A 10,782-nucleotide genomic window follows, 5' to 3' on the forward strand; every position below is an offset into this window, starting at 1 on the left:
ACCATCGTTTGGTCATTCAAACGCCGCCTACGCTGGGTTTTCCGCATAATGAGTCATATAATGCATTCACAATAATTAGTACTAATCAGCAACAGATGATTACAGCTACTAACCAGCTGCTTATAGATACTAATCAGCAACATTTGATTAGTAGTTTTCTGCGTTCTGCGACTAATCAACAACAGCTGATTAGTAGAGCGCTGTAGACGGCCAGGGCTGCTGGGGACCTGGACTAAGGACTCCAACAGTGCACTCCCGGGGAGCGGAGCAGGATTTTCACAAGTCAGTAAAGTTTTTCAATCAATCTGGTAAACGCGAGGCTATACAAACATAAATATTGCCGCCCAAGCACTCCGTACAGATGGTTAACCAGCGAAGCTAAAACGTGCGGCCCCGGTGTTTATCACTGGGTTAATGCCGACGGTCCATAAAATACTTCTCAATTATTGGTTAAGTCTTTGTGTTTCCTAATGAGGTTACACACACTTTCGGCTGCGATGGAGAGAACGTCGTCCCTGACGGTATGCCCGCATTCTGACGTCGCTTGCCTTCGATGCCTCGAGTTTGCTTGGCGGCGTGGTTGGCAGCGATTCCTCGAAATGGCTTCAAAATTAAGTCTGTCCGTCACGTAAGACAATGAATGGGTCATACCCCTATAAACGCGACCTCCCCATTACGACGACAGAGGAGAAGTGAAATTCTACGCTGGAATGATGAGCGGCAACGGAGCCAGCTATGGAAGAAGGCGACGACGAACGCGGTAGTAGTGGCACGAGCGCGTGCCGAGCACGAGTGCAACCCGAGGGGCGCCAACGATCCAGCTGCGGGAGACGACGACGACGCTCGAGTCATTGCTGATGATGATAGTTTTCGGCACACAGGCGACAGACGGACGACTCGGCTAGCCACATACAGCTTCGCTGTAAAAAAAGTCATCGGTGAAAACACTTGTTGCTTTCGGAAGTCGCATAGTCGGAGGATTCGAGTGCCTTCGCCAACGCAGAGCTGCACCCGCGTGGAGCTACCTGCGGCGCCCCCGCCCTCTGGTGGAAAACCAAGGCAAGGGAGTCGCGCCCAACGTTAATAAATTACCTAATCTAGTAACGGTGGGCGCGCCCGTGATGTACAGCGTTTACGGAGAGTTACACAACTGAACCTAGTCTTGTAACGTTGGAAGGCGCGCGGCCTTTCGCGCGCGAGGCGCGGGCGGGAAGCGACGGAGAGGGGGGGTTCTGCTCGGGCAACTGCTGCTCACGGCGCGCTGCGATGTAGACGAAGTGCGCGCCCGCGCGCGCCTCATCTTCAAAGCGATCTTCGATGGGACAAAGTGAGTGTGATGGGCAGAGTGCCGGTAGCTTCGTATGCGCTGTGCTTTCGACGTTTAGCTCGCGTTGACGCGAGAGACAGCGCGAATGTCACTTTGCCAGCTGCTGCTCCCGCGCTTTCTAACTCCAGCGTTTTAACAGCAAGCTTCCGCGGTCATCGAGCGAGATGTGTTCATGCTTACCTGGGCGCGCGTGACACCGTGCTTGTTCATTTAGTCAGTAAGCGAATGCTTACAACTTTATACAGCCGATAAAACTACTATCCTTACTTCGCTAGTTGTCCACTAATTTGCTATCGCAAACGATGCTTCGCCTAGCTTTCAGTCGAAACTGCGACTTATTTTTAAAGGCAAGACAATAGGCACTGTAATGAGAACTACACGCACGGAGGCAGCTACACACACGTAAGCTGTTAGTATGTGTCGAATTGAGCTTGTTGTGTTCACTCACGTTATAGAACACGCAATCAAACGCTCCCGCTTGACTATCAACAATTCCTACTCTACTGTGGTGCATACGGCTTCGTATTTAAGCTTGTTCTTATAAATTGTTCGTACAATTTTGTACAATAAGTGGTGTACGATTTGTTCACTATTTTGACATTCAATATGTAACAGCAGAAAACGGGTGGTTCTTCACTGATGGAGTCGCTATATGCTCAATTCAGTTTCTTTTTATTTATATTACTCATTCCCTTTTTGTCTTACTTTTTAATTAAGCTGTTACACATGTTCGTCTTTTTTGCATTTTTACTTTTATTTTTCATTCTTTGTTTTACGCTCCCTGGCCATACTAACACTGTAGGACAACAAACGCACACATTTCCCGATCTCTTTGCTCATAATAAGGTTTCTACATTGCTCCGACATTCAAGCCAAAGGGGGATTGGGCTTGGCTAGTTTTCAGTGTGGCGTTGAAATGAAATTATGGGGTTTTACGTGCCAAAACCACGATCTGATTATGAGGCACGCCGTAGTGGGGGACTCCGGAAATTTGGACCACCTGGGGTTCTTTAACGTGCACCTAAATCTAAGTACACGGGTGTTTTTCGCATTTCGCCCCCATCGAAATGCGGCCGCCGTGGCCGGGATTCGATCCCGCGACCTCGTGCTCAGCAGCCCAACACCATAGCCACTGAGCAACCACGGCGGGTCAGTGTGGCGTTCGTTTCGTTGTCGCAATGACAGCAAGTGCGCCCGCGCGCACTTGCTTCACAATGTAAGCAAAATTAAGCTGTATTACGTTAGATGTATTACGTGAGTACACTGTGGGAACTTCGTGCAATACGATTCACACTAACTGCTGTGTTCATTGCATATTGGTTAAGGAAACTTACCTGCTTCCCGACATTACAAGGTCGTCGCTTAGCTTATGTTGTACTATCTGATTTTACGTCGTGTCAGTTGCAACTCCCTGTCAACATGACCCAAAGCTTTTATTTTTGCCTTGATATACTGTTTCTTTACTTTGGATACAATGTTTGCTGCTTTTAAGTTCCATATTCGTGATGCAATAATTCTTGCAAATCATTTCTATTAGTGTAATGCAGGTTTAACACAAGGTATTCAGTGACTTTCAGAGTGTCACTGTTAAACATCACTATAAGGGTATTGTAAAAACTGCGAGACTTTGGTTAATGGTTTCATTTAAAAGGTCATAGAAAGTGCATTGATATTTTTTCATTTGTATTTTTATTTATATAGTCATTTTATCTGAGACAGACCTAGTGCCATGTCCCAAGATATGAGGCCCCACAGCAAGTGTCATCCGGTGTTGAGGGTCCCAAGAATTCGACACCTTGAGTGAAGCCACAATGAAAAATGCCAGCCTTGTTTTATTAAAGCCTTGTTGCTTTTGTCTCTCGCAGCGTGTAGAACGGAGAAAATAAACGTACCCCGCTTCCGCCCCCCCCCCCCCCCCCCCCCCCCCCCACCCGGACCATCATTTGCCAGAGCTCCCCTTCCGGATATGTTCGGAAACGAGCACCAGCTGTTCCACGGTGCGTGGAGCGAGCGAAGCTCTCCTTGCTCGTTGGAGTGCCCCTGCCGTTGAGAACAGCCTTTCAACAGCTCCAGATGACGCGGGCACGCCCAAGCACACAACTGCGAGCTTTGCGAGACGTGGGAATGTTTCCCCATGCTTATGCCAATAAGCTAACACGTCGTCCGCTGTCGACGTGCTGCTCAGGTACCTGTCGAGTTCCGATTGCTCGTGATGTGCTGTTGGACAAACGACATCCAATAGTGCGTAGGGGTCGCGTGCGTCGCCTATCCCTTCCTGCCCCACGTCACATTGAGCCTGTTGCGAGGACGCTTTGTCAGCAGTGGCTGCTGGGCCCTGTTCAAAAGAAGCGTGGGAATACAACGTGAGTGACGCATTAAGGTTGCAACTCGTAATGCGTCATTTGAATGCCGAATTGATCGGCAAAATTATTACATCGAATACTGTAAATGGTTTGTGCACAGGCTAAGATTGTCTCTCTTCGAAGGGAAGTATTAGTAAAAGAATCGGCATAAGTACGCGATAGAAACTGACTCTCGTTGTAATAAAAAAAAATAACTTCGGTAGATGAACACGGCGCAATTTTTATGAGAAAGCAATATGAATGAACTAGTTGACAGCCGATATTGAGAATAAAGAGCAACACATGCAAGCGCACGAGAAAAATTTCGACCCCAGTGTCTTTCCATCACATGGCCGATTTGTAACGCTGGATGAGAAAGACAATACTATTCGTAACAGCCCTCTAGATTTCCACTTTACACTCCAATACAGTTTCATGCATTGTGATATCACGTTCGGCCAGCCTCAGAGTCGAAGGCGACATCCTTGGAGTCTCATTAATTTAAATTATGAAGTTACTGATCACGGCACACAGGAAGACACGTTTGGCACCCGCGTACAGGTTGGTTACTATCTTTACATTTGACTTGATTAGTCACTAGATTGATTTCACTGTATTTTTCACTCTACCCATTCGAAAAATAAGGTGAGCTACCTGCACGTGGGCTTCAAGTAGCCTTTCAACAGCGGCTGTTGCTTCGTTTGCTGTGGGCTTTGCAAGCCCTGGGGCAACCGATGCATTAAATACTCGGAGTTTTTGTCGTGGATGGAGCACACTTGAAGCCACAAAAAAGTCGTCGTAGAGCACTTCTCCGAAGCGGTTGTTCAGTTCCTCCAGGACCGTGTTTTTTAGGTCAGGAAATCTGAAAGGGAATAAATAATTACTGACCTGAGATAAAAATATGTACTACTACTGCAACGTTAGGTTATCTAAAAAAACTGCTGGTATCGCTTGGTATATAGCCAGACAATGGCAATCAATTATTACAAAGAAAACGCGACCCGCGACTTTGTAGGTCAATAACCCTATTGATCAGGTATCTAGGCTTTAGAGAGCCAAATAGCCTGTAAAAGGAAAGGAAGGCTGTTTCTATACGTGATCCCGTTATACGATTCAAAACTGTATTAGCTGCACTTATTCATACTTTAACCTGTTGATCGGATATCGAAATGTTAACGCTAATCTTGTTTCTCACAGTTCATGGCCAAGAGGACGAAGCGACGAAATGAGAGGAAAGTTAGTGAAATCGCGCGGGTATGCGTAATTAATCGCGAACCATTCACATGTCAAGAAAAGTCGCTTCCTACGCAAGGATTATGAACATTAAGAACCCTGATTTTCCTCCCTACGACTTTTTCGTGCCCAGAATAGTATACTTACTCAGAAGTCCGGCAATTGTTGATTTGCGCGTAGCATGAGCTAATGCTGATATGTAAGTCACATGACGTCACTCCGTCCGATTGCAACCGGTCGGTGGCGTCTGCAAGAGGCCTGAGCAGCGCCAGAATTTCACAAAAACGACCAGAATTCATTTCCATCTGAGAAACGCTTATGCGTCTTGTCGGGTTGCTTTCATTATATTCTTTCAAAACTTCCATGACGGAGTTGAAGACATCAATCTGAAACAGAAAGAAATTTAATTTAATTATGGGGTTTTACGTGCCAAAACAACGATCTGATTATGAGGCACGCCGTAGTGGGGGCCTCTGGAAATTTGGACCACCTGAGGTTCTTTAACGTGCACCTAAATCTAAACACACGGGTGTTTTTCGCATTTCGCCCCCATCGAAATGCGGCCGCCGTGGCCGGAATTCGATCCCGCGACCTCGTGCTCAGCAGCCCAACAAACAGAAAGTTTAGCCAAGGACAGTAGAGCTTTGCCCGATATACGTTTATCAGCAAGGTGTCTGCTTTTGGAGAAAGGGAAATTAATCAGAGTTTACGGTATGTTTCTGTTTAAGCAGTGTCTAGGACGATTAATAATCATAAAACACTGCTTAAAATAAGGCTATTCATGAAAAGAAGCAGTAAATGTTCTTGCAAATTCGAATCGCAATCAAATGCCAAAAACACACGGCTTCATATAAATACACGACGCAGGGCTTGATATAAATACACGACAAGGGCCTGATATTGAACTGTTTGCGGCAGCGGCCATTGCGAGCCTTCTTTGCCAATGCCATTAAAAATGCCTGCTGGCTCAAACTGTATTAAAACTGAGCGGAATGAATGCTGCAGCCCTCGCTGTCAAGCAGCTTCTATTATATGTCCGCAGTCTGCCTTGCCTATTGCGTGCGTACTTCGACTTACCGCATAACGGGACAGGGAAGGAGAGGACGCCCCGTGTTAATTTGCTATCCCATTTCAAAGATTTTCGGTCACAGATTTTCGAACTTCGATTTTAGACCAGCGTTCAGTCTATATTGCTGGTCGTTCGCGTCTTAGTATAGCTAGAAAATTTTCTGCACAAATATGCAAGATGAACTGAGGCAACAGTTTTTTTTTTTTTTTTTTTGTCTAACCAAAATGTTGCTCCCCCCCCCCCCCCCCTCCCTGTATTTCTCTACATTGTCTATATTAGAACTGTACATGTTCGCCTACGAGTTTCTCCTCTAGTGACAATGACGCTGGAGACGATCAAATGCTCCCATCGGACTTGCTAAGCATATTCCATTTTCCGAAGTAAAAATTCAACACATTTGGCTGGAATCAAATTCCTTCAAGCGTTGGCCGTGATCGCCTCCAGCGCTTTTTAAAGCATTACCGCTGGTGGCCGCGATTACAGATTACAACGCTAGCAGTGATCGCGGCCCTATGCAAGTTCGCTATGCTGACAAGTTTAACAAAGCGGCAATAACACAATAATTTATAAGTTCAAAATGTTACCTCCGTCAAGCGCTTGAGTGCCGCGACCAGAGAATTCCACCTTGTTCCGGCAGGGGGGATCAAATCTTTTCCGCAAAGCACCTTCAGACGTTCAGTCCAGTAGCAAGAGCGCCTAAAAACATTCACTGTGGCATTAATGAGCGCCAGAATCTCCTTTGCCCCTTCGTCTTTGCGCAGCGCTGCGTTGACGGCAAGTTGCAGTGTGTGTGCGGCACATATCACTCTGTGGAAGGATGCGATGGAAGTGATCTCTTCACCGACTGGTTCAGGCGGCTCTTGAAAACTGTGCTCAGACTCGGAGCCTTCTTCGTCCGGAACCCTATCCAGCCATTCTTCACCGAAATGTTCGGTCATGTTGAACGCTTTCGTCATGTTTGCAGCATTATCACACACTACGGTGCCAACCTGCGGCTCCCTCACGCCGCGTGACCGCAATTCAGCAACAAAAGTTTCTCTAATGTTTTGCCCAGTATGGCGGCCTTCAATGTGCCGAAAAGATACAGTGTACAATTGGAGTTTCCAGTTTTTCACATACTGCACCCTGATGCCCATGACAGACTGACGCACTCGACTAGACCAGATGTCGACAATGAAATGTAGACTGTTACTTGGGGCATTAGAGAGTTCTGTATTAAGATGTGGCAGCGCGACTTTTGTTGCCAGGGCTTCGAGTTTCCGCGAAACTGTTCTCGGAGATGGCGGGGTGAGCTCGGGCTTTAAAAACTCAACAAGACGCTTGAATCCAACACCATTTGTTACAGAGAGAGGAAGACCATCCAATGCCACCATTTCTGTCACGTATCTGGTGAAAGATTTCTGCAGGCTGTTAGAAGCTGGTAATTTTGTGGTCGTTCCTTTTATTTCGTGGAACCTCGCTACGGAGGCATCCAAAGTCTCCTGGCGCTTCGCTTCAACATCTTGGTAGGCCCCTTTGTGAACAAGCTGAAAGAACATTGGATATTATGTATAAGTTATGTACACACAAGATTGATTCTAGGGAAATGAGAACGAGCAAAATTTTATATACCGGGTATTCAAAATTAAGCTTTACGGAATTTTCAAAGATTGCCTGTGGCAGGTAGCGTATTTCTTATCGTTGAGCTGGGTCATTTGATGAGGGGGACATGAGCTGCACGAGAAATCGGAAGACATATTCAACTAACTTACAAAAATTATTAATTAACTTCTTAGTTAATTACTTTACGACACATACTGCAATTTACGAATTGCAGCCGGTGAGCTTGTGAGGCATATCCATTTGCAATGAATTTCCAGAATGAAATTAGTTTGGAGATATGCGCCATGAAACCCGCCGTAAAAATGCACTGTTCCACTTTTTTTTTTTTTTTACCAAAATGCTGTTTTATAAATTGAAGCACGAAAGTAACTGGGACGCCTATGTATTTCGTCCCACACTTTGGGAAATAATATCTCGAAACTGGTGTCATCCTGCAAATTCATTTAAAGTGGATGCGTCTTGCAAACTCGGCGGCTACAATTCGTAAATTGAAATATGTGTCGTAAAGTAATTAACTAGGATGTTCATTAGTCAATTTTTGTTAATTAGTTAAATGTGTTTCGACTTCTCGTGCCACTAATGTCCGCCTCTTCGAATGATCCAGATAAACGATTAAATTGAGCTACCTGCCACAGGCGATTCTTAAACATTCCGTAAAGCTTAATTTTGAACACCCTGTATATATGTGTACGTAGCACACATCGAAAAGGGAAAAAATATCATGCTTGCATGGGTTCGCGTGTGAAACTTGGTATTATCTAAAGCAGTTGATAATGTGTTACAAAAGACTGCAAAAGACTATTGTGCTAACAGCGGGACATGATATGTACATGATACGCCTTTTCATATGTGGTATGTCTATTGTAACACATTATCAAATGCTTCTGATAATACGAGCTCTCATACCGCGACAACTGTTTACTCTTACAAAGGCCGTGCATGCCACAGCCGAAACGTCAGTTAAGATATCTTTCCCTGTTCAATATGTGCTACGTGCATATTCGCTCGCTTCATAGAAACACTCGAACCTGTCGAATGGTTGCCTCACGACACACACACACACACGCACACACACACACGCACGCACGCACGCACGCACGCACACGCACACACACAACACACACACACACACACGCACGCACGCACGCACGCACGCACGCACTATATATACACAGTTTGCGAGTAAGGCTATATTCGGTTGCCGTAAAAATTAAGAAAGAGTATACGCTCCTAAAAAAACTGGTTATTTGTCGACGTTTCGGCCGAAGGCCAACCTTTCTCAAGTCAAAATTTAAGTGGCTCCGATGCGTACTGATAATATCGTCGGCCCCAGCTACACTCGTGTGTGTGTGTGTGTGTGTTTTTGCGTATGTGTGTGTGTGTGTTTCTTCAGTGTTACTTTTGACTCCCGGTGGAAAGATTGTAAAAATACACATCGCAGCCACCTAAATTTTCTCGTGCGAAAGGTCGGCCGGACGTCGACAAATAAAGTGTATGCAAAAGCCACCGCTTTCGTGTGTGTTTGCCACGATGGACCTTGTTACTTGGAACGAACATCTCGCCAGCGAAGCAGGATTACATTTCAGTGACTTCAGACGAACGTAGCGCCAACTAACCCCCCGTGCTCGCACGGCATGCGTTTCTCCGTACGACAATGGGTCAAATTGAAGGCAAGGTACACTTGACCAATCGTGACTGGACAGCGTAGTCATCTCCAACGCCGCGTACGCCTAGCGCGGGAATTTCGAAGAGGCGTCAGCACCTATCCATCAGTCTTCCGCTACTTCTCACGTATTGAAGCTCTGTTCGCAGTAAGACTGGCACTACTGTAACTGGACTAGGATACAATCTACCATTCAACCTCAACTTCCGGTTTCTCTTATAGTGTATCTTTAAAACCAATACCATTCGCCTCGTTAGTATTGAATTGCGAGCGCATATTCTCACAATCCTCTATAGATATAAACTGAAGTTACAATGTGACAGATTGTGAAGTAAATGTTCCTCTGAGATTGTTGCTTTAAAGAGCTAACATTTTATTTCCGGAAGTGTTATGTTTAGTTCACTGATAAACGGTGTCTCAGATGATGTACGTTTAACTTGACATCACCTATTCAGCGCGGCGGCACCCCTACCACAAGGCTACCATCCATCCTTATGTGGTCTGTCACCGTTTGTGGAAAGTAGGCGCTCTTGCAACACGAGTTGTCTCGACGCTCGGTCGCCGCCGTCGCGCCGTCCCCTCTGGTCTACTAGGACGTTCCCCTAGAGTATACTCTATTCACACCTCGCGCCTCCCCCCAGCATGCATCCATCCGCGATCTTGAAGAGGAAGCTTTAGCTCGTGTGCTCTTACTAAATACACGTAAAAGGAGAATTCGTTTTTCTTGCAACCAGGGCACAAATTGACGAGGTTTGTTGCATTTAAATGAAATACCCTATCTGGTGACTGTTGGCTTCGAATTTTGATGCAAGTCAGAATTTATGTCTAGCATTGGTGAAATCGCAAATTTTCAGGAAACAACTTTAACTCAGCAACGAGAAATGTTATCACAATTATGTGAATTGCTTCTAATAGTATATCTAAAGCGGACAAAATTGATGTTACAGATGTATCTAAATATTTAGTAATATGGAAATTCAGCTTTTGCGGAACCCTTGTACACAACCCAACGAATTCGCGTAAGATATAAATTGACACATCGCATTTGTCTGCTTTGAATGATCTAATGGATGCAGTGTATAGAACCGCGATAGCTGTTCTTGATGCAGAGCTATTGATTTCTAGATTTCGTGCTTCTATTTTTATCCAACTTTCGAATTTGTGAAAATTACTTTTCAAATAGGTCCCTAAATCGAAATTCCGCTTCTTATTTTACTTTCTTAAATTTACTTTCTTAAATGCAACAAATTCCATTAAGATCGGTCCAGGGGTTATCTCAGAAAAGCGCTGCCGCGTTTTACGTGTATTTGAATAGGCCGCGTCGGAGTTGGGCTCGAGCTAAAGCTTCCTGTTAAGGCGCGGACTCGCAGCTAAGTGCCCGTCGCAGTTTCGCCTAAAAGAAGAAGCATCAATTGCGATAACAAATTAGTAGACAACTATACGAGCTAAGGATAGTAGCTTTGTCGGCCGTATAAACTTGTTAACATTCACTTACAACTAAATTAACAAGCACGGTGTGACGCGTGCACAGCTAAACATGAAACAC

At 45.3% G+C, this 10,782-nt stretch overlaps 1 protein-coding gene across 1 annotated transcript in view; it reads right to left on the reverse strand.

Moving 5' to 3' along the window:
- Positions 1-3,254: 3,254 nt before the first annotated feature.
- Positions 3,255-10,782, reverse strand: part of LOC125943733 (zinc finger BED domain-containing protein 4-like) — an 11,458-nt gene continuing 3,930 nt past the window's right edge. The window contains exon 4 of the mRNA XM_049663222.1: positions 3,255-3,662. Coding sequence (XP_049519179.1) covers positions 3,267-3,662 — 396 coding nt within the window. The 3' untranslated portion in view covers positions 3,255-3,266. The remainder of the gene's footprint in view (positions 3,663-10,782) is intronic.

This window comes from Dermacentor silvarum, chromosome 3 (genome assembly GCF_013339745.2).
Source record: "Dermacentor silvarum isolate Dsil-2018 chromosome 3, BIME_Dsil_1.4, whole genome shotgun sequence".
In the NCBI taxonomy this organism is placed as follows: domain Eukaryota; kingdom Metazoa; phylum Arthropoda; class Arachnida; order Ixodida; family Ixodidae; genus Dermacentor; species Dermacentor silvarum.